Raw genomic sequence first — 22,437 nt, forward strand, 5'->3', positions numbered from 1 at the left:
AATCTGCAATTATCTCCAAATAAAAAGTTTAATTAAAGGCTGGGTGTGGTGGTTCACACCTATAATTCTAGCACTTTGGGAGGCTGAGGTGGGCGGATCACTTGAGATCAGGAGTTTGAGACCAGCCTGGCCAACATGGTGAAACCCTGTCTCTACTAAAAATACAAAAATTAGCTGGACGTAGTGGCACACACCTGTAGTCCCAGCTACTCAGGAGGCTGAGGCTGGAGAATCACTTGAACCTGAGAGGAGGAGGTTGCAGTGAGCTGAGATTACACCACTACACACCAGCCTGGGGAACATAGTAAGACTCCATCTCAAAAAAAAAAAAAGTTTAATTAAAAATGTTTTTAAAATAATGAACCAGCTGGGCGTAATTGCTCATGCCTGTAATCCGAACACTTTGGGAGGCCGAGGCGGGCAGATCACAAAGTCAGGAGTTCGAGACCAGCCTGACTAACATGGTGAAACCGCATCTCCATTAAAAACACAAAAATTAGCCAGGTGTGGTGGTGCACACCTGTAATCCCAGCTTCTCAGGACACCGAGGCAGGAGAATCTCTTGAACCCGGGAGGTGGACGTTGCAGTGAGCAGAGATTACACCATTGCACTCTAGCCTGGACAACAAGAGTGAGACTCTGTCTCCAAAAAAAAAAAAAAAAAAAAAAAAAAAGATGAACCTTTTAGGTAAAGCTAATCTGAGGTGTCAGAAATCAGAACAGTGGTTGTGTTTGGGGAGCAGGTAGTGACTGAAGGGGGCTTCAGTGGGGTTCTGGGGTTCAGATCTTGGTTTGAGTTTCTTGGTCTCTGTTCACCTTGTAAAAACTCATCAATTTAAGTTCTTTTTGGTGTTAATTTCAATAAATAATTCATGTGTATTTCTAAAGGTCAAAAACTGAATCACATATAGATTTTATAGACATGGAAAGTGTTCATAACACAATTTAGTGAAAAAAGGAGGTTGCCAAATATTCACATATAAAATGATCTCATTTTTGGGTTTTTTTTGTGTGTTTTTTGAGACAGAGTTTCACTCTTCCACTCAGGCTGAAGTGAAGTGGCACAATCTCAGCTTACTGCAACCTTCACCCCTGAGTTCAAGCCATTCTCCTGCCTCAGCCTCCTGAGTAGCTGGGATTATAGGTGCCCACCACCACGCCCGGCTAATTTTTGTTTTAGTGGAGATGGGGTTTTGCCATGTTGGCCAGGCTGGTCTCAAACTCCTGACCTCAGGTGACTCACCCGCCTCAGCCTCCCCAAGTGTTAGGATTACAGGCGTGAGCCACCGTGCCTGGCCTCGTTTCTGATTTAAGTATAGTCATGCATCACTTAATATTGGGTATAAGTTCAGAGAAACACATTTCTATTCTGTTTCGCCGTGTCACAAACATCATAGATTACCCACACCTACTACATATGTGGGGTAGATGGAATAGCCCATTACTTCCAGGCTACAAACCTCTACAACATTGCCTGCTGAATGCTGTAGGTGACTGTAACACAATGGTATTTGTGTATCTAAACATAGAAAAGAGACCATAAAAATATGGTACAAAAGATTTTTTAAATGGTACATCTGTAAAGGTTCCTTACCATGACTGGAGCTCACAGGACTGGAAGTGGTTCTGGGTGAGTCAGTGAGTGAGTGGGGAGTGAATGTGAAGGCCTAGGGCATTACTGTACACTGCTGTAGATTTTACAAACACCATATTCTTAGGCTACATTTACATCTATAAAAAAGTTTTTCTTCAATAATTAATCAAGTTTAACTTACAGTAACATTTTTATTTATAAGTTTTTAAATGGTTTTTAACCTTTTGACTATTTTGTAATAACATTTAACTTAAAAATACATTGTAAAGTACAAAAATATTTTCTTTCTTGATATCCTTATAAGCTTTTTTCTATTTTTAACTTTTTTTTTTTTTTTTTTTGAGACGGAGTCTCGCTCTGTCACCCAGGCTGGAGTGCTGTGGCCGGATCTCAGCTCACTGCAAGCTCCGCCTCCCGGGTTCACGCCATTCTCCTGTCTCAGCCTCCCGGGTAGCTGGGACTACAGGCGCCGCCACGTCGCCCGGCTAGTTTTTTGTAGTTTTTAGTAGAGACGGGGTTTCACCGTGTTAGCCAGGATGGTCTCGATCTCCTGACCTCTTAAAAAAAACTTTTCTGTTAGAAACTAAGACACACACACACACTAGCCTAGGCCTGCACAGGGGCAGGGTCATCAATATCCCTGCCTTCTACCTCCACGTCTTGTTCTTCAGCGGCAGTAATAGCACTGTCATCTGTGATAACAATGCCTTCTTCTGTAATACCTCCCGAAGGACTACCTGAGGCTATTTAATAGTTAACGTTTTTAAAATAAGTAGAAGAAATACAGTCTAAAATAATGATAAAAAGTATAGTAAATACATAATCCAATAACAGAGTCATTAGTTATCAAGTATTATGTACTGTACATAATTGTAGGTTTTGTACTGTACTTTTTTTTTTCTTTTCCTAAGGCAGAGTCTTGCTCTGTCGCCCAGGCTGGTGTGCTGTGGTGGTGCGATCTTGGCTCACTGAAACCTCTGCCTCAGCCTCCCAGGTTCAAGCGATTCCCATGCCTCAGCCTCCTGAGTAGCTGGGATTACAGGTGTTAAGCCACCACACCCGGCTAATTTTTGTATTTTTAATAGAGACAGGGTTTCATCATGTTGGCCACAGGTGACCTTGGCCTTAAGTGATCCCCCTACCTTGGTCTCCCCCAGTGCTGAGATTAAGGCATGAGCCACTATGCCCGGCCTGTACTGTACCTTTTTTTTTTTTTTTTTTTTTTTTGAGACAGAGTCTTACTCTGTTGCCCAGGCTGGAGTGCAATGGTTTGATCTCAGCTCACTGCAACCTCCACCTCCTGGGTTCAAGCAATTCTCCTGCCTCAGCCTCCCGAGTTGCTGAGATTACAGGCATCCACCATGCCTGGCTAATTTTGTATTTTTAGTAGAGATGGGGTTTCACCATGTTGGCCAGGCTGGTCTTGAACTCCGGACCTCAGGTGATCTGCCCGCCTCGGCCTCCCAAAGTGCTGGGATTACAGGCAGGAGCCGCCGCGCCTGGCCGGTACTGTACTTTGATATGACCAGCAGCACAGTAGGTTTGTTTCCACCAGCATCGCCGCAAACGTGTGTGAAGTGTTGCCCTGCAATGACTGCAACATCACTACCAAAGGAATTTTTCAGCTCCATGAAAATCTTATGGGACCACTGCCATGCATGCTGTCTGTCGATGAACAAAACGACATACTGTCATGCAGTGCATGACAGTATGTGTAAACAAACACACATTTACATCGGCACAGAGAACAGTTCACAGGTTCTATACCAAAACATCAGCACTGATGGTTTCCAGAGTATTTTTTTTTCTTTTGTTCCCTTTTGTCCACCTTATCTGTAATTTCAAATTTCAGTACAATGAACCTGGCTAATATGTCATATCCTAAAGGGTTCTGCAAGTTTTTCTATTTGATTTTTCAATCCATGCAGTTCTGTCCAAGCCAGACTCCTGCACTCACCCATCTTGGCTGCCAATGTCCGTTCCAGGCTGAAGTTGGGTGCCCTCTGGCGGAGAAGCCCACTTGGGCTGGAGAGGTGCCTCTGTGCTCGGCTCCGGGGTGTGCTGGGCTCTGTGGCTCTTCTGGGGATCAGAGAACCCCTGGCCTTGGGGTAGGAAGCTCCATCCCTGGGCACAGATGCAGCAAAGGGCTGGGCTAATGTTCCTGCTGTGCTGGGGGACCGTGGAGGAAGGGACACACGGAGGTCACACAGAGTGAGACACTCAGGTGGTGGCATCTGAGGCTCTCCACAGGCTAACCCAATAAGCTCCCACCCCTTGCGACTTTGCATCTCGGGTGGTACAATATTTCCAAGGACACACACACATTAGATGTCCACTTCTTTATAAACTGTACACTGGCCAACCCAATATGCAAAATAATAAATCTCAATTTCTATGCAGAATACATAAAGAGAAATAGGATTTCTAATCCTTCCTTTGCATGCACCCTTGGGTTGCCTTGTGGGCCTCCTGAAGGGCCTGCACCCAGCTTTGGAGGCTCCATCCCTCCAACCTTCAACCCTGTCTCCTCTGCCTTCTCCCTTCCCTTTGGGTTCCATGTAGCCACCCTGAGTGCCCTTTGTCCTTGTCTTCTGTTCACCTCACAGTGCCCTCCCTGTAGTTTTTATTCATTCACCCATTCATTTGCTCAACAAAAATGAATTTCCCAGTCTGTCGCTAATTAGCTGTGTGAGGATGGACTAGTCAGTCCCCTCTCTGAAGCTCTGTTTCCTCTGTCAGTAACACAGGAACAAGAAATTGGGGATGAAATGAGTCCCTATGAATGGACAGACCATCCTCTCTTATTCTGGGCCATCACGGGCACTGCGATTCCCAGGCTGTCCCAGGAATGTGGCACTGACAGGACAATGGCGGGATCCCAGGATACCTGATGTGGGAGAGCCGGTGCTCTGGAGTCTGGGTGAGGGGTGAAACTCTGCTTGTTTCTGAGCCAACAAAGCCACTGTCTGTCTCCGGGGATGCCATCCAGGGCTCCTGAAAGAGGCAGTATCCGTTTATGTCTGAGGAATGTGTCCAAGACACACTGGGAAGCCCTTCCCAAATCCTAGCCTGGGCCTCACCTCCCAGAGGCTCACGCCCCAGGGATGCTGGCCTGGCTCCCAACAGCCAGGCCCAGGAGTGAGGGCTCTCAGGCTCTCAGGCCTCAGCACAAGAATCTGGCTACCAGCAGGGACTCTGCACCCCAGGAGGACCCTGAGCAAGTCCTGCCTCCCTGAGGAGTGGCAGCCAGAGCCCTTGGGAGAGACACGGCCGTGGATAAGGACTAGCAAGGGGAGAGGGAGAAAGTCATATTTCCAGTGTCTCCTGGCTTCAGCCTGGAATACTATGGTCTTATCTGAGTGGAAATGCTCAGGCCCAAGGCATTGGAAAAACGAAACCATCAAATATGTACATACAGGTCCTACCCACTGGGTTTAACACACGGCACAAAGAACACAGAGCAACACAGGTGCCTGCCCTCGCTGAGTCCATGTCTAGGGCAGAGAATCCTGACCATGGGCTCATTAGGACTACAGAAGCATGTGTGTGTGTGTGTGTGTGTTTGCACGCAAGTGCACAGGCATGCATATATATGCATTATTCTCTGACAGTCACACTTCCACAGTGGTCTGTGACCTTGCAGCAGTAATGTCTGCTCTAAAGGGCATAGAACTAGACTCTCCAGCTGTGATGGGCAGGCTCAAAGAAGTATAAGCAATGGGTTCCAAGCTCTCAGAGGAGGAACAAGAGCTCTGGAAGAGGGACAGGTTTGAGGGGTGACACTGGGCATAAGTCCTACATGTCAGGTGGGATTTTGGCTGGCAGGGACAGGAGCAGCAGGTATTCCAAGAAGGAATAGCACAAGCAAAGATCCAGAAGCAGAAAGTTGAGAAGACCCAGCAATGACCCTGAGGTTCTGGGCCCATTCCGCCATGTGGGGACTTACCTCCAGGTGGGGCCCACCGCCTTGGTGCAAAGGCTTCTGTGGAAGGCGCTCAGAGATGCCGCTTCCCTCCAGGCTGGTCATACTACTTTGGTGGGATGCTGCGGACTTGGTGCCTGGAGGGTGGGGTGGCATGCCAGGGCCTGGAGGGTCTGCCTCAGCCTTGCCCAGGCCTGATATGTGCCCGTCTCTAGCCAGGGATGTCTGGAAACCTGATGGCTTCACAAATAGCATCTGCTCCGTGGCCTCCCTGGCATGGGAAGAGAAGACCATCCTTGAGCTCTGCTGGGCAGCCCTGACGCAGGGGTTGGCCTGTCCTGGGAGCCAAGCAGCCCAGGGCACAGGTTCTGGAGTCAGACATCCCTGGTTGTCCAGCCTGGTTCCGCCACCTTCTAGCTGTATGACCTAGGGCAAGGCACTTCCCCTCTCTCAACCTCACTTTTCAACTGTAAAATGTGGATGCCAACAAAACCCACCCAACACACCAAAGAGGAAATGCTAAAGCAGCAATTCCCAGACGTAAGGAGTTCGCATACCACCTTCCCTATGTCAGGCATTTCCATAAACTTCCATCTACTCCAAAGATTTTAGATCACTATTCAAAACAGAAGATGTGACAAACAGAAACTAACTTTGAGGACAAATACAAGAAACCTGAATGTTATCACATACTAGATAGATCCATTTGCCTGCCAAAGGCTCTAGGCCTGAGGCCTGCTTATGCGCTCTCACGCTATCTCTCTCTCTCTCTTTTTCCACAGAAGTTCAAGAGAGGCATTAAAGACACCACAGCACTGAGACTTTCTCCTTGGCATCATTAGAAGGTTAGAGACAGAAAAAGAGAATGATATTCTTTTTTCTTGTTTTTTTTTTTTTTTTTTGAGACAGGATCTTGCACTGTCACCCAGGCTGGAGAGCAGTGGCCGGATCTCAGCTCACTGCAATCTCCGCCTCCTGGGCTCAAGAGATCCACCTGCTTCAGCCTCCCAAATAGCTAGGGCTATAGGAGTGTACCGCCATGCCTGGCTAATTTTTGTATTTTTTGTACAGATGGGGCTTTGCCATTTTGCTCAGGCTAGTCTTGAACTCCTGGGCTCAAGTGATCCACCTGCCTTGGCCTCCCTCAATGCTGGGATTAAAGGCATGAACCACTGTGCCCAGCTGAGAATAATATTCTTTAATGCTGCATGTGTCCTACTGAAAATCATGTCCCACACTACCCGAAATCATTTCAAGGGCTATCAGTGGTATACATTGCACACTTGAAGATGCAGGACAGACAAGCCATGTCTAAACTGTGAAGTGCTGTCTTATTCACTCTGACAGTGATCACCCCTGTGGTTTTAGGGTGGAACCAAGCATTCTGCAGGAAAGGCTCAGTGACTTACTCCAGGCGAGCCCCATGACTTTTCTCAGCCTGCACCAGGTGCTGCTTTGGGAGGACCCTGGTGGCCTCTGCTTTCCCTGGAGCTGCAGCCACCCCATCAACTTCTAGGGAGTCACCTCCCCTCTCCTCCTCCTCCTCTTCTTTCTCCTCCTCCATTCTCATGGCTTCCGGGAGAGATTTCACACTGAGGTACCTGCAGGAGAACACACAGAGGGGCATGATCTCTGCCCAGTGGGGGACAACCAAGATCCAGCTGCTGGCCAGACACCCTGGTCAGGTCCAGGTGGCACTCACCGCTCCATGAGGCCATGGTACACTTGTTCCATCTGCAGCTCCTTGTGCCTGAGTCGGGCCAGGGGGTCCTGTGGCCTGTCCTCCACCTCACTGTTGCCAGAGCTCACCTCCACTTTTATATGCAATGGGCGGGGGCCAGCGCTGGCGGCGGCAGTGGTGGTAGCAGGCTGGGGTCAGAAAGATGAAAGGACAGAGATTTGGCAGATACTTAAATACCACTTTTAAGCACCTGCCTCCTGCTAGGCTCACGCTGGGGGCTGAGGGGTAAGAAGCACATTAGACTCACTAAGCCCACCACCCTTTTATGCATGTGTAAACTATGGAGACTGGGCTGTGTGATCTTTGATACTGGCTGCCACGAATTGAGCACCTACTGTGTGCCAGGCACCATACAGATATCAGGTCACAACAATCCCACTAGTACCTAAGATTATTACAAACCATTTTACAGACAGGTAGCTAAAGCTCAAATGATTTGCCCAAAGTCAACAGAAACCAGGAGCAGAGTTGAGATTTGAATCTAGATTTCCTGCCAGAGTTAACTCTCCTGACCCCCATCCATGTCAGTAGGGCCACTCCAGCCCCCTGCAATACCTTCACTGCAGGAACACAAGGGTCCTTCAAGATAACGTACTCAGGTTTTCTTCCCATTCTTGTATGTAGTGGCACCTGGCAGAGTTTTCCTACCCTCTATGCCAGAGCACAGCATAAGATTTTCCCCAAACCATGGGGCCAGCACGACTTTAGCTGTCAGGGATGTCCTACCAGCGTCCCACCCTACCCAGCATGCCAGGCCCTCTTTCCTGCTCCCATCCTCAACAGACAAGTCTTTGCAGCAGAGGTAACAGGAGTTGGGAGGCATAGAGACCCCACCACTGTCATCTGTGTGAATGCACTATACTCAATTTGCTCACCTGCAAAACGGAGATAGTGATTGCCTCTCAAGGGGTCATGGTGTGGGCCAGAGAGCCTTCTACAAAGCCCCCTTCGTGTAGGGCTCTTGTCTAGGCTTCACCCCATCATCTGTGCAGTACTACAGGCTAGAAACCTGGAGCCATCCGTGTCTTCCTTCCCTCTCACGACCACTCCAAGTCCACTCAAACATACCTTCCCAACCTCTCTCAAGTCCACACATGCTTCCCCATTTGCCCTGCCACCTCCCCATCCTCAGACTGGCCTACCCACAAGTCATCTTATATCATCCCCTGCCAGAAAACCCAGCAGAGTTGAAGGCCATGCTCTCTATGTGACCCACAAGCCCCTATGTCATGGGGCTCCTGCCAGCCTCTCCAGCCACATCTCAGACTATTTTTCCCTTCTCTTTCCATACTCTAGCCACAGGGCCTTTGCACAAGCTGTTTCCCCCACTGGATGGGTTTTCTCTTTGTCTCTAGTAATTCCTACTTAGCCTCAGGTCTCATTTAAACATGACTTCTTCAGGGAAAGTTTCTCTGACCTCCTCCTCAAACTCAGTCATGTTACTCCTCCTACTCTCACAGAACCCCATAACTCTCCTTCAGTGCACTGATCAAAATTATAACTAAATCACTGTAACCAGTTCAACTCTACAGAAAACTCTGTAAAGGAAGACGCCAACTTCCCTGCCACCTCCCATCCCACTGAATCCCTACCATGTGTCATGGGTCCTGGCATATGGCACACACTTCATAAATATGAAATATGTACTGAAGAAATGAATTAATGAAGAAATGAATGCACAAGGGAACAGCCCAATATGGTTGAGCCAAGAGGTACCTCAGGGCAGGAGGTCTTGATGGCTGGCATGGGGGCTTGTCTGGAAGGAGCAGGCAGGTGCGTTGGCTGGTGGAGGCAGGGCAGGGCTGGGGTACTTTCCAGAGCTGAGTCTGACCCAGGCGGCTCAGGCTCTTGCTGGGTCTGGTCTATGTGTTCCTTCAGCTCTTCCAGGCAACTTCCCAGACGGTATATCTCTGCCTCCAGCTCCCTGGAATGCAGAAACATCAGCACCAGGAGCCCAAGACGGTAGCCACATCAGGCAGGTCCAGGAGCAGAGTGTCAGAGCAGAGACTCCAGGGGATGCCCCCTTAGGGTTCATTTAATATCAGCCTTTAGATGATGGTGAGAACTCAAAATAAGCAAGATGAAAGAAGGTTCCACTGGGAATTAGGAGGCCTCAGCCCAAGTTCCCTCTGCCTTCCACAGGCTGTGGGACCTTACAGAAATCCCACCCCCATCTAGCCTCAGTTTCCCTATTAACCAATAAGGGTTTTAAGGCATCTTCTCAGCAAGTGGGTTCAAAGGGATTCAAATCTCAGCTTTTTATCGTGCCACCATTTGGATGTGTATATTAATTAGGATAAGATTTCTCTCTATTCTCTTGTGTACAAATTATAAGGACAAAGTGCCTCCCTCCTGGAGACTGAGGGACCCCAGGGGCCCATCCCATCTGTCCTTCCAGGCCTTCCACCCCAGCAGGTACCTGCCAGGATCAAATCTTCCAGGTGTCCCCTTGGAGCCAGCAAGCGGCTGGGCAGGGTGTTGCTCCCGGCAGGCCTTCAGGTACTCCTCCTCTAGGGCCGTGTGGGCAGCCTTCAGCCGCTGGAAGCCCTGAAACCAGACCAGGCCAGGAAGACTTGAATGCTCAGCCCCCGTGGGGCCTGTCCCTGCAGACACAGTGGATGAGACAGTTTGCGGGAGGCCATGGGATGCACCTGGGCCCCTGGGTTCATGCAAGATACAGGCTGAGGTTGAGATCTCTGGAGGCTGCCTGCCCTGGAGAGCGGCCGTGGTCCAGCTCTCTGCCATCAGGCTGGCACAACAGAGACACAACTTAGAGCCCTGGCACCAGCTTCAGAGGGCACCAGCCCTTCCTGCATAGACTTACAAGGACCCCAATGTATCACAAACTGTCATAGCTGTCACAGTATCAAATATACTATCACCATATCTCCATAAGGACCCTCTACTTGAGAGATTCTGGATCCTCATTCTTGATTTGCAAAACTGTGGGTTTCAGAAAATTAGCCACTCTTTTCCCAAATCCTTATAGGCTATCAATACAGATAATGTTATCATTACCATTACATTAATGAGAATATTTACTGAGCATTGAGACTCTGGGCTAAAGCACTTTGCATTTATTTAATCTTCAATATAATCATAATGAGGGGTGATTTATCATCTTCATTTAAAAAGGATGAAACTGAGGCACAGGGATGTCATTTAAGTTGGTGAAGGTCATGGAGTGAGTGAGTTGTAGAGACAGGATGTGGGCCCAGGCCCTCTGGCCCCAGAGCTCATGGTCCTAGCAATTCTGCTAGGCTCCCATAGTAAACATAATCAGGGGTAATACATGGCTAAAGCTGCGGCAACTGGGGTTGGTATCACTGTCTTACTACCTTCTGCATCCCACTCAACTCTGAGGACAGACTGAGGCCAAGGACAACCTAGAACCCATTCCCCGGTCACATCTAACCTTCCGACAGCTCTCAACTTCCCTGTGTATGGGGGAATTAGAACAGAGAGCAAAAAAATAAATTGTTTTAGTTTACAAGGGCCTTGGTCATCCACTGCATGATATTACATGATACACATCATGTATTTTGTGATTGGAAAGTGTACGTAACATCTATGTAACCACACAGGAAAATACCCCCGCCATAACATTTTTTTAGAAACTAGGTGTGTTGCATTTGCCTCTCCAGACCTTCTCTCAGCTCCTCTCCCACCCTGCTCTGTGCTTTGAGCATCAGGGCTGTCTACCTGCTGGCTTCTGGTTGGGTCTGTCTAGTGGGCGGGACCTATCAGAGATCACAGGGTGGGAAGAGAGAGACTTGAGAGTGGGTACAGCTTCCAGCTAATGCTACTACCTGGGGATTCCCCAGTCTTTGCTGGGTCCCCTGATGCTGACCACACCTTTGCTGACAGTTCTTTCCTCTGATGCCTACAGTCCCAGACTTGAGAGCTCCACCTCTTCCTTACTGGGACCCTGGCTGATGCAGCAGGAATCTAAATTGTATTTATGACTGCAGTTATCTAAAACTCCAAATTCCAAAGGAAATACACCAATAAGGAATCTATAAAGGGTCTCCCTCCCACCCCCACTTTTTTTTAACCTAGTTTCCAAACGTTTGGCAACCATTTTGTAATTTTTTAAAAAGGCGATAAAAAAGAAAAGGCCTTTTTCTCCTTGCTGAGAGGCAGGATAATTTGTGGAAAGTAGTGCAGGGCAGTCATTATGACCCCGGATTTGAAAGGGAGACAGACCTGGCTCCAGGCTCTGCTACCTACTAGCTGTGTGGTCTTTGAGTAACCCCTCTGAGCTTCAGTTCCATCTTGGTTAAATGACGGTGATAACTGTAACTGCTTCACTGGGTTTTGATGATGATAAAATAAAATAACATACTCTAGGGTTTACCACAGTCCCTGGCACACAACCATCCTTGCTTAATAAGCAGTAACTATTGTGATATAATGATCGTTATCATGGGAAGCTACTCAAGAGCTGTTTGCTCTGAAAGAGACACTGTGTCTGGGATTCTCTTTTCCGTCTTGCAGCAAAGGAGGCTTCAGAGACAGAGCCATGGGAGACAGTGGTTGTGTGGCAGTTCCACGGGTGGCTCCTGAATTGGGCAGTACCTTGAGTTGGTCCTGGGGCATGAGACGTCCTGCCTGTATCAGTCTTTCAAAGGACTCCACCTGGACATTGGGAGGGGAAGGAAATATGCTCCATTAATCCAGTCCTGCAGACTCCCACACCCAGCCACATCCATGCTTTGGTATGTAGAGCTGGGTCCGTCCTCAGGATGTGGGGTTTCTGCCAAGCATGGAGAGGTGGGTGCTGGGAACAGCTTCTACCACCAGCCCCAGGCATAGCAGCCTTGAGAAAAAATCAAAGTGGAACCTGCAGAAATTTACTGACAACAAAGCAAGTCACTCGTGTGCATCAAGACTAATGCAGGATATTTACTGCAGCATGAACAGTAGGGAGGGGACAAGAAATAGCCTAAATGCCTGTTGGTGGAATAGTATGCAGCCATCAATAAGAGGAAGGTACATGTGTATGTTCTGAGCTATTAATACCTCCAAGACCTATTTTTCAGTGTCAAATCAAGGTACAGGGCAATGTTTATGGTAGGCTACCATCTGTATAAAATATGTGAAGAATAAAAAGGAAAACGATAAATACATTGCTTATATATGATATACTATCTCTAGAATTCAAGAAACTAAAATATAAATTGCTTCTGGGAAGGAGAACTGGGTGGCTGGAAGACAGGAATGAGAAGTAGATTTTTCTACTACATGTCCTTTGCATCCTTTGAAATTTGAACAGTGTGAATTCGTTGCCTACCCAAAAATAAATATTCAAATTTAGGACTTCAAAAAGTCAAGGTACAGTAGCTTATGCAACCATTTCTATAAATGCAAGTGTGTGCACTGAACATTTTTGCATGGGTTGGAGAAAATATTTATTTTTTGCTCAATATGCCCTCTGTACTGTGCAAAGGTCCTTATCATGGGTGTCTGTTACCTGGTCAAAAAAAGTTTAATTACAAAAAAAGGCAAGGGATGATATATTCAGTTTTAAGAAAGCTCTAGATCAGTGTGAAATATAATATAGAAATGTGTATCATATAATCATATATTGTATAATTTTATAATATATAAAATAGAAATATAGGGTGAGCTACACATTTGAAATTTTCTCATAGCCACATTGAGAATGTAAAAAGAAACAGGTAAAATTAATTTTTATGTTTTGTTTAGCCCCAAATATCATTTCAACATGTAACCAATACTTAAAAAATGGGGAGACACTTTATATTTCTAAGTCTCTGAAATCCGGTATGTGTTTTATACATACCACAGCATGTCTCAATTCAGAGCAGCCCATGTCAAGTACTCAACAGCCACATGTGGCCAGCAGCTTCTGAATTGGATCGTGCAGCACTAGATATGAGGGGTCAGCTAAGGCCCCAGCTCCTGCTCATTGTGATGATTTGACATTGCTTTATTTTGTGGACAACACATAGGACGAAGAAGAAATGTGTCTCCGGCTACGGAACCAAGAATGGTGGTGGCAAAAGGAAATGAAGCCTCTAATCCCAGCACTTTGGGAGGCCGAGGCGGGCAGATCACCTGAGGTCAGGAGCTTGAGACCAGCCTGGTCAACATGGTGAAACCCTGTCTCTACTAAAAATACAAAAATTAGCCAGGCGTGGTGGCACGTGCCTGTGATCTTAGCTTCTAGGGAGGCTTGAGGCAGAAGAATTGCTTGGACCCGGGAAGTGGAGCTTGCAGTAAGCCAAGACTGCACCACTGCACTCCAGCCTGGGTGAAAGAGCAAGACTCTGTCTCAAAAAAAAAAAAAAAAAAAAAAAAGAAAGAAAGAAAGAAATGAAGTCCTTGTATGTGCTACTCCAACAAGGATTAACTTTGAAAACATCATGGTGACAGATGTCAGACACACGACAAATACTGCATGAATCTATTGCTATGAGACGTCCACAATAGGTGAGCCTATAAAAACAGGAGGCAGATGAGCAGCTGCCACAGGCTGGGGTAAGAGGGAAGGGGGAGTGGGAGTGACCGCCTAATACAGATGAGGTTTCTTAGTGGCTGATGAAAATGTTCTAAAATTGACTGTGGTGACAGTGGCAGAAATGTGAATATACTAAAAACCACTGAAGCAAGCATACATTTTAAATGCGTCAACTGCATGGTATGTGAATTATATTTCAATAAAGCAGGGGAGAGAAGGGGAGATGGGAGGGGAGAGAAGAGGAGGGGAGAGGAGGACAGAAGAGGAGAGGAGAGGGGAAGGGAGAGGAGAGAAGAGGGGAAGGGAGAGGAGAGAAGAGGGGAAGGGAGAGGAGAGGAGGGAAGCGAAGGGAAGAATAGAATGGTGCTTCTCTGAAAGAATCTGTTTTATGGGCATGGTGGTGCATATAACTATTGCATTTCTCTTTCAGCACTGGCAACTAGGAAGTTCAAAGCTAAATGTGTGACTCTAATGTGCTTAGGGTCCAACAGAACATTTTATTTACTCACTTCACATACTTTATTTTTTTCTACCCTTACTTCCTCTCTGCCCCTGTTTCCTCACTTCTGTTTTCAGAATGTGGCTAAAATGTATGTATTTTCATAAGGTACTTTAAACCACTTCTGGAGTAAAGCCAATGTACAGTTCTAAACAGACCTGCAAACAATTCACCGTTACTTGGACTGTTGGATGAAGATACAAAGACCCTTGAGAAGTAACTGGGAAGTGATTTATTTAATAGAATGAACTAAGAAAATGAGGCAACTTGTCCTGAAGAGGAAAAGGTAGAGTAGAGAGTCTATTACCCTTCCAGAATCCTGAAAGAGCTTAGAGTTTCCCAGGAGCCAGCCTAGAGACACTTCGAAGCACAACTGGAGGGATTTTGATGAGATGCATTGCCAAAAAGGGGGGTAAAACCTAGCACTGGTGACAAGGAGGAGACTGGAGCTGTGTGGCCTCTAAAACCAGGGAGGGGCTCACGTTTTGGGGATGGCTGAGTTAACTTGGTGCAGAGGCAGGGGAATGACAAGTGAGACTCCCAGAGTGCCTCTCACCCAAGCAGGCAGAGGTTCTGTGTTCTCCAGGTGAGTTAAGTCTCTCAGGGGCAAATCTGGGAGTCCACTCACCTTGGCCAGGAACTGCCTGGCCTGAGAAGCCAGTGCCTGGGTCTGCTCTGCTGAGGACTGGTCCTCGGTGATGCCCCGGTTCTCTGGAAGCCACCCCAGGGTGGGCATACTGGTGAGCGAGGAGGGGCTCAGGTCTCCTCGAGCTGATGGCCACCCTGGAATACACAATTGCCAAAAGCTGGGGCCAAGAACAGTCCTGCCAGGAGCTGAAGGACTGAGGCTGAACGTCAAAGCCACCACCTCCATCATCAAGTTACAGCTCAGTCACCATGTGCTATCTTCACATCAGCCCCAGGAAGTGGGCTGGGTAAAGCATTGTCCCCCATTTACAGGTGAGGACAAGGTCCAGATCTGCCCCAGGTCACACGGCTGGCTGCAGCAGAGCTGCGCTAGGCTTCTGGGTTCCCAGTCAACAACGTGGGCTCTCACACAGGGAGACACGAGTTCCAATCCAGACGCTTCCCCTCCATAGCTGTATGAACTTCAGCCTGTCCCCACCTCTCCAAGCCTTGATCCCCTTGGGTGTCATGGGTGTGACAACAGTGCACACCTCAGCGGGTTATTGTGGGGATTAACTGAGGTCACATGTGTCAAGGCTCAGTGCAGGGCCCGACTGAGATATGGGCTCCCCAGGGATAATGCTCTATGTCTTCAACTCACCCAGGGTCACCAAGATGCCAAGTGGCAGGGCCAGGGCTGCCCCCAGGCTGCTGTGGATCAAAGCAGGACACTTTCCACATCTCTGATCCTTTTGAGTCAAAGTACCCAAGGTGGGGCCTTGCCTCCCTCCTTCCCCTGGCCTGAGGCCAGTGCCATCCCCAGGGTAAACCAAATCAGCCCTACAGAGCAGAATCCCAGACAGAAGGAGCCTCCAGCTGCAGCTCTTCTCCCGGACTCACCTGAGGCCGCAGAGGCCTGGGGGTCCTCGGCCGGGCCCGGCCACCACTCTGCAGAGCGGGGCTGTGGGATGGTGAAGGATAAGACCTTGGTCCCTTGGGGCACCATTCCTGTGTGGATGCTGTGGCTGGGCTGGGGTGGGTCAGAGAACAGGTTCACCTGTGGAAGCGGGGAGGCACAGCAGAACCAAGTCAGGGTAGGGGCAAACCCATCTGAAATACCTCATCTTCCTTCAGGAGCTCAACACGCATGCCCTGTAGTAATAAATACCATCTTTCAGTGCAGCCCTTGGCTGGGCCAAACATAGGTGAAGAACTGTGTGCCCTTTCATTTACTCTTAATGGTGGTCCTGAAAGGAAGACAGGGTGGGGACCCCAACAGCCCATCATATAGAAGAAAAAACTGAGACACAGAGAGGTTATTAAGTCACTTACTCAAGATCCCCAGCTGATAAGTCCTTGGATGAGGATTACAACACTGCTCTATCTGACCTCAATGCCTATGGTTCTACTATTAACAGTAATTTTTTATTAATAATGTATGTTATAATTATATCATACAATTATTTCTTAACAAATATAAGCATTTCCAATAATTACGTTGATAATAATAGCAACCAATAGCTGTTTGAATAAATGAGTGAACCAGCAAGTGAATAAACTAATCTGCCATTGGTAGAGGATCTCTATCATTTGAGGACAGATTTAAAATGTGGCAGCCAGCCCAGTTGGTGAGGGAGCAGTCTGGAGTCAGGCAGGTGACCAAGGAAGACCTCTCGAAGCTCGAAAGCAGAGGGAAACCACGGGCTGTTAAACGGCTTACAGCAGAGTTGAGAGGACTATGTTCTGTTTGTGTAAAGAAGGTTTTATTGAACACAGCCATGCCTGTTTGTTTATGTGTTGTCTATGGCTGCTTTCACACTCTGGTGGCAGAGTTGAGTAGTTGTGACAGAGACTATATGCTCTACGAAGCTAAACATTTTCACAATCTGGCCCTTTACAGAGAAAGTTTGCCAACTCTAGCTTAGCATATGGGCTCTGTAGTCAGAGCCCAGGTTCCTGCCCAGGCTCTATCACAGCACACCTCTGAGTCCTAGTTGGCTTAATAATTTTTCTGCACATGAAATAAGTGCTCAATAAATAGCGGCCACCACCCTGACATTCAACACCATCATCATCACCACCACTGTCATCACCACCACCATCACCATCATCATCACCATCACCACCATCACCATCATCACCATCATCACCATCACCATCGTCATCACTACCACTGTCATTATCACCACCATCATCACCATCAGCATCATTATAACAATCATCATTATTAGCATCACCATCATTCACCATCACCATCACTATCACCATTATCACCAACACTATCACCATCACCACCACCACCACCACCATTTTTACCATTACCGTCATCATAACTATCACCATTACTACCATCACCGTGATGGTCATCACCATCATAATCTGCACAGCCACCATGGAGACAGGCCCATGGAAAAGCAACACCCCTTAGTGGCACCTGCTCATCATGATGTTGGGGGTTATCTTAACTGCCCCTGCTGCACCAAGGTCAGGAATGAGCAGTTTAGGGTGGGCCCAGTGGAAGGGGCTCCCTGGCCCCCAGGCAAGCAGCCTCTCTTGCTTAAGCTGCATAGGTCCTGGCTGTGGCCGAAAAATCAACTCCAAGTGTGGCATGGTCCCCCCCACCCCCCCGCCTCCCCCTCTTTCAGGCCCAGCCTCCCCAGATGAGAACAAAGCTGGATTTTAATAATCTCCTCAGCCATCTGCTCAGACTCCCCTGTGGGGGCTTTCCTATCAGCACCCCTCTCCTGAGGTGACCCAAATCCCAAGGGAGGCCCAGCCCTCTGACATGTTTCCCTCCCCGGACCCCTTTCTCAGCCTCAGGCCCCACCTGGGGAGTGACAGGGAATGGGGATGGGCCAGGGAAACCAGGAGGAGGCCCCTTTGTTTCAGGGACCAAAAAGGAGTTTGAAGCAGAGAAGCCCAAAACCTGAGCAGATGCCCAGGCAGAGCCATGAGGTGGGGAGTGGCGGTGGGGGTGGCAGCTTCGGATGCTCGGGCCTGGCCCTCCCAGGGCCCATCTCCCTGGACACAGCCAGGTGTCCTGGGTGCTTCCCAAGGCCAGATTCACTCCCTCGGGGGATTCTGTAAAAGGTGAATCAGAATTCTGTGAAGGGAGGACCAGTGAATTTGGGAAACATTGGGTTAAACAAATGAATATTCTCTGCACAGATGGATTTCTCTCAGCCTTTAAAATGCTAATGGGCTTTATGAATAGGGCGGGAGGGGAGAAGGAAGAGAGAGGAAGATGTTTTCCCAACTCATCTGCATACAGAAACCTCCCCTTCCCCCCATCCCCACCCAGGGGGTTCTGGGCCAACTTGTGGCCATCAGAACACACTGAAAAAGGGTGGTTTTACATTATCTCCGTAATTCCTTCTAGGGTAATTTCTGGTCACCTCAGCTCTTCCAGATTTCTCTTCAGCTGAGATGGAGGAACAGGGGCTGGGGGGAGGTGGCAACATGGCAGCAAATGCAGTGAGATCACCATAAACCCTGGCCAGAGGCCAGTGTAGAGAACAGAGCCAACCAGTGACTCCTGACCAGTCCTGGCTCCCTGCCCCACAGCTGGGCTCCCTGGTCCTGCCCCAACCCCAAGGCTCCAGACCCATCAGTGTTCCTGGGCCAGGCCTCCCCAGCTGCAGATCCCACAACTACTGAGACTAGTTCTGCTAGAGCGTGGTGTCACTCGTGGGCTTCAGAGCCAGGCTGCCGAGTTCCAACTCCTGCTCTGGCACCTACTTGTTGAGTGATCTTGGTCAAGTTACTTAACATCTCTGTGCCTCAGCTTCCCCAACTGCAAATTATTTAGGACAGTGGTCCATAAATATCACCTATGACCATTCTTATTTCTATAACAGTCATCAATCCGCCTCATCCCTATGCCTCTCTCCACACCCAGTGCCAGGGCCTGGGTGCCAGGGCTTACCCAGACTTGAGGAAAAGAACATCTGTTCTGGAATCAGGCAGATGTAGGTTTCAGTCCCAGCTTTGCCTCTTGCACCAGCTATGGGATGCTGAGCAAACCATTCCACCTGACTGAACCTCAGTGTGTGTGTGGAGGGGCTCAAATAAGATGACCCTGAACCTGGGGTGGGATACCTGTTGCTGCTCAGTGAATGTCAATCTCCTTCCTATGGGTCCCCACCCACTGCTGTCCACCTACCCACCATGCCTAGACTGGGTGTCCAGTGCAACATCCCCTGCGCGGCTCCCTCCCAGGTGGGTCCAGCCCTCCGCCATGGGTTCTGAGCAGAGTGAAGTGGCTTGGTAGGTGCTTGGGAGGTCTGAGAACTGCCTCTGAACTCGTGGGCTCTGAGCAAAAGGTTGTCCTGGGGTCTCTCCAGCCTTCGGGGTAGAGTGCACAGAGGTCCAGATGGAGTGAGGAAGCCTGGCCAGCTGGAATCTTAGCTCTCCTCAAGCCCCATGGACCCTGAGTGAATCCCCTCCCTGCTCTGGGGCTCTGTTCTCTTCTGCACATTGGAGCTGCAAGCCTGCCTTACACTGCTCCCCTAGGGCAGCTGTGAGATGGGGTTGGGCGGGAGGTGATAGTATCATCCTGCTTCCTTCCCGCAGAGCCCTGAAAGGTGCTCATACTTCCTGAGGCTGAGAGAGGGGTTGGGGGAGGGAGCAGAGCCCTCAGGCCAAGCAATAGCAATCATTTTTCCAGAAAGTGGGAGTGAGTGAGCTGACACAGAAACATTTCCGGCCTCTCCTCCTGTGACACCCTCACACACATGAGCCAGGGGTCTGGGTGCCAGCCAGGGCAGGGTGACCACACTTGGGGGGGACCCTGAGTCCTACTGGGTCAAGGGAGCACCCACAAAAGGAGGCACCCCAGCTACACTCTGCTGTGTCCACCCCACCTGTGTCACTGTGGCTGGCATACAAGAGGCCTAGCAGTAAACACCTTTATAATAATAATATTCCCTAACTCTTACGAAGTGCCTGCCTAGTGCCAGGTAAATGCTTTCTGTATACTGACTCATGCCCTTAAACGAGCACAGGAGGAAGGGAGGAGGGAGGGTGGAGATGCTCCACGCCTTCAGTCCCCGCCACTCCATGACCTTCAGTGGCCCCTACCCCAACAGGAGCCCCAGTTTCCCAATCTGTCAAATGGGGAAGCCAAGTGTTTGGGTCTGATGACCAGTTCCTTTCTCCCTGGACCTGCTTGGAGTCTGCAGCCATGGGAACGCAGTTTCCCCAGAGAGGATGACCTAACAAACCCCCTCCACTCCCTTTCCCAACTGCCTCTCCCAACCCTGGATCTGGCTCAGCGGTTCAGAAAGCTGGAAGGAGCCTGCTTGGCTCCCAGGAGGAAGTCTGATTAGCCCTCTTCTACAGATGTGCCCGATGAGGTCAAGAGGGAAGGGGCCTGCCTGTGCCAGGCAGCAGGTGTGGGGATGCAGGGGGGCTCCTGGTCCTAGAACAGGCCCCCTTCCGTTTCCTCACCACAGTGGCCTTCTCCTACCCGCCCCGGAAGTGCCTCTCAGCATTGAGAGCAGCAGCTGTGGCACGGGCGGGGTCCTGGAGCATGGGGGGGGTGGGCGGGGGCATTGGGGCATCTGCGTCTCTGCACCTCAGCTCTCACCCCTCCTCCACTGCTGCCTGATGAGGCAAGAGGAGGGCACAGCAAAAGCAGGAAGCCACGAGAGGCCGCACAGGTCCCACTTCCTGCCTCACTCAGGAAAGAGGAAGGTGGAGAATTCACAGCCTCCTCCTAAGACGGGGTGGGGGCTGGGGTGGTGGGTTTCCCCTCTGCTCTCCTCCTGCCCCATACTCTGCCAGGTGAGGTTGTGGGGAGGGAGAAAGGCAAAGGTGTGATCCAGGAAGATTCAGGCCCAAAGAACAAACACCACGGGCTGAGCAGAAATTCCGTGCTACTCTTTTGAGGCTCACAGAGCCCAAGTAACTTCCTCAAGGTCACACAGCTGGTTAGCAATGGAGCCAGGAGTCGAACCCAGGTGGCCTTACTCCCGAGCCCATCTAGAAGGAGAGAGAGTCTCATGAAATTCCTGGGCTCATGGTAGCTCAGGCCTGTAATCCCAGGGGCACTTTGGGAGGCTGAAGCAGAAGGATCACTTGAGCCCAGGAGTTCGAGACCAGCTTGGGCAACAAAGTAAGACCCCCATCTCTACAAAACATAAAAAAAAAAAAAAAAAAAAAAATACAGGCACAGTGATGCATGCCTGTATTCTCAGCTACCAGGGAGGCTGAAGCGAGAGGATCCCTTGAGCCCAGAAGGTTGATATTGCAGTGAGTTACGACCATGCCACTGCACTCCAGCCTGGGTGACAGAGCAAGACCCTGACTCAAAAAAAAAAAAAAGAAAGCCCAGGGAGGGCAAGGTCACTGCCCAAGGTCACAGAGGGACCTTGGGGTAGAAGCAAACTGGCGTTCCACTAACTCCAGGGCCTCAGTAGATGGAGGAGGCAGTGGCCTTTCTCTAGAGCTATGGAAAAGTGTCATCTCCTCGGGGACTTGGGCCCATGCCTCCACCCCATCCCAGCCTGGTACCTTGGCCCCGAGGCGTAGCTGGTCGATGGTGTTCTCGGCCTCAGCATACTTGGTGAGAAGCCTGTGGTAGTCTTCCTGCAGAAAGGGGGAGCAACACGGTCATATGCCCAGGCACACAATGCACCCTTCCTTGCTGGGAGACCCTGATAGCAAACTCCCCTCCACAAGGGCTTCTGGGTTCCTGAGAGGAAAGCATTCAATGGTGAGATCCAAGCTGAGCAATCTTCAGGCTTGTGTGCAACACAGACCTACCACGTTCAAGTTCTGGAGCATGCGAGGGCAGTGGGACAACTTTTCTACCTCTGTGACAACGAGTCTAGACTGAGGGCCTCTGGTTGGTTTACCTTGACACATAACCCACATCGCAGACGGCTGCCACGATTCTTTTACCCAAATGCCCTGCCCATCGGTTGGCTCTGTGGCGTGAGGCCCATATCTGTCTTTCCCCCTGCTGCACTGTCAGTGTTTAAGCAGCATGTGCTTAAGAAGTACTTTCTTCAATGGCTAATTGAATGAATCATCCAAGAGTCCCGTGGCAGAAAAATAGAAGGCTTGAAAATCACTGTTCCACCTACTCAGAATCACTTGCCTTAAACAAACCCAAAGAACTTTATAAAAACAGGTCATTGCAGGAAAAAAGGAAAAGCATGTCACCTTTGAAGGATGTGAGGAACTGATTCCTTCTGAAAACGGGTCAGTAACTAAGTAACTAATGACCATTATAGGTCAGTAACGGTAACAGTAAAAGGACAGAACAGAGCATCTCGCTGACCTTTCCTGTACAAGCAAGAACTTGGTAACCAAGTAGTTGATGAGGGACACTTTTACTTTTTAGCATATTTCCAGCAATTAATGTAGGAGTGAGAGCATTAGCATACTACCACTTTGTCACCCCAAATGAAAGACTAGACCAAGACAATGACCATCAGAGGCTGTCAAAATCACAAACAAGAGACCAGCAGGCATCCTGTGCTTGCTGAAGGAGGCACACAGGCCACCTATGATATGCTCTTGCCAAAACTCCCCACGCCCGTGGAGCTCGCGGTCTGGAGGGGAA

The 22,437-nt window shown here is 49.2% G+C and overlaps 1 protein-coding gene across 3 annotated transcripts in view; it reads right to left on the reverse strand.

Moving 5' to 3' along the window:
* AKNA (AT-hook transcription factor) overlaps positions 1-22,437 on the reverse strand; it is a 70,612-nt gene that overhangs the window by 24,830 nt on the left and 23,345 nt on the right. For all 3 annotated transcript variants that reach the window (XM_030920153.1, XM_030920154.1, XM_030920152.1), the window contains 11 exons: positions 21,381-21,455; positions 15,768-15,924; positions 14,869-15,023; positions 11,836-11,895; positions 9,677-9,804; positions 8,974-9,181; positions 7,219-7,385; positions 6,926-7,117; positions 5,541-5,787; positions 4,482-4,588; positions 3,552-3,763 (listed from right to left, as the gene is read on the reverse strand). In XM_030920153.1, the coding sequence (XP_030776013.1) occupies positions 3,552-3,763; positions 4,482-4,588; positions 5,541-5,787; positions 6,926-7,117; positions 7,219-7,385; positions 8,974-9,181; positions 9,677-9,804; positions 11,836-11,895; positions 14,869-15,023; positions 15,768-15,924; positions 21,381-21,455 (1,708 nt within the window). The remainder of the gene's footprint in view (positions 1-3,551; positions 3,764-4,481; positions 4,589-5,540; positions 5,788-6,925; positions 7,118-7,218; positions 7,386-8,973; positions 9,182-9,676; positions 9,805-11,835; positions 11,896-14,868; positions 15,024-15,767; positions 15,925-21,380; positions 21,456-22,437) is intronic.

Source organism: Rhinopithecus roxellana, chromosome 16 (assembly GCF_007565055.1).
Source record: "Rhinopithecus roxellana isolate Shanxi Qingling chromosome 16, ASM756505v1, whole genome shotgun sequence".
Lineage (NCBI taxonomy): Eukaryota > Metazoa > Chordata > Mammalia > Primates > Cercopithecidae > Rhinopithecus > Rhinopithecus roxellana.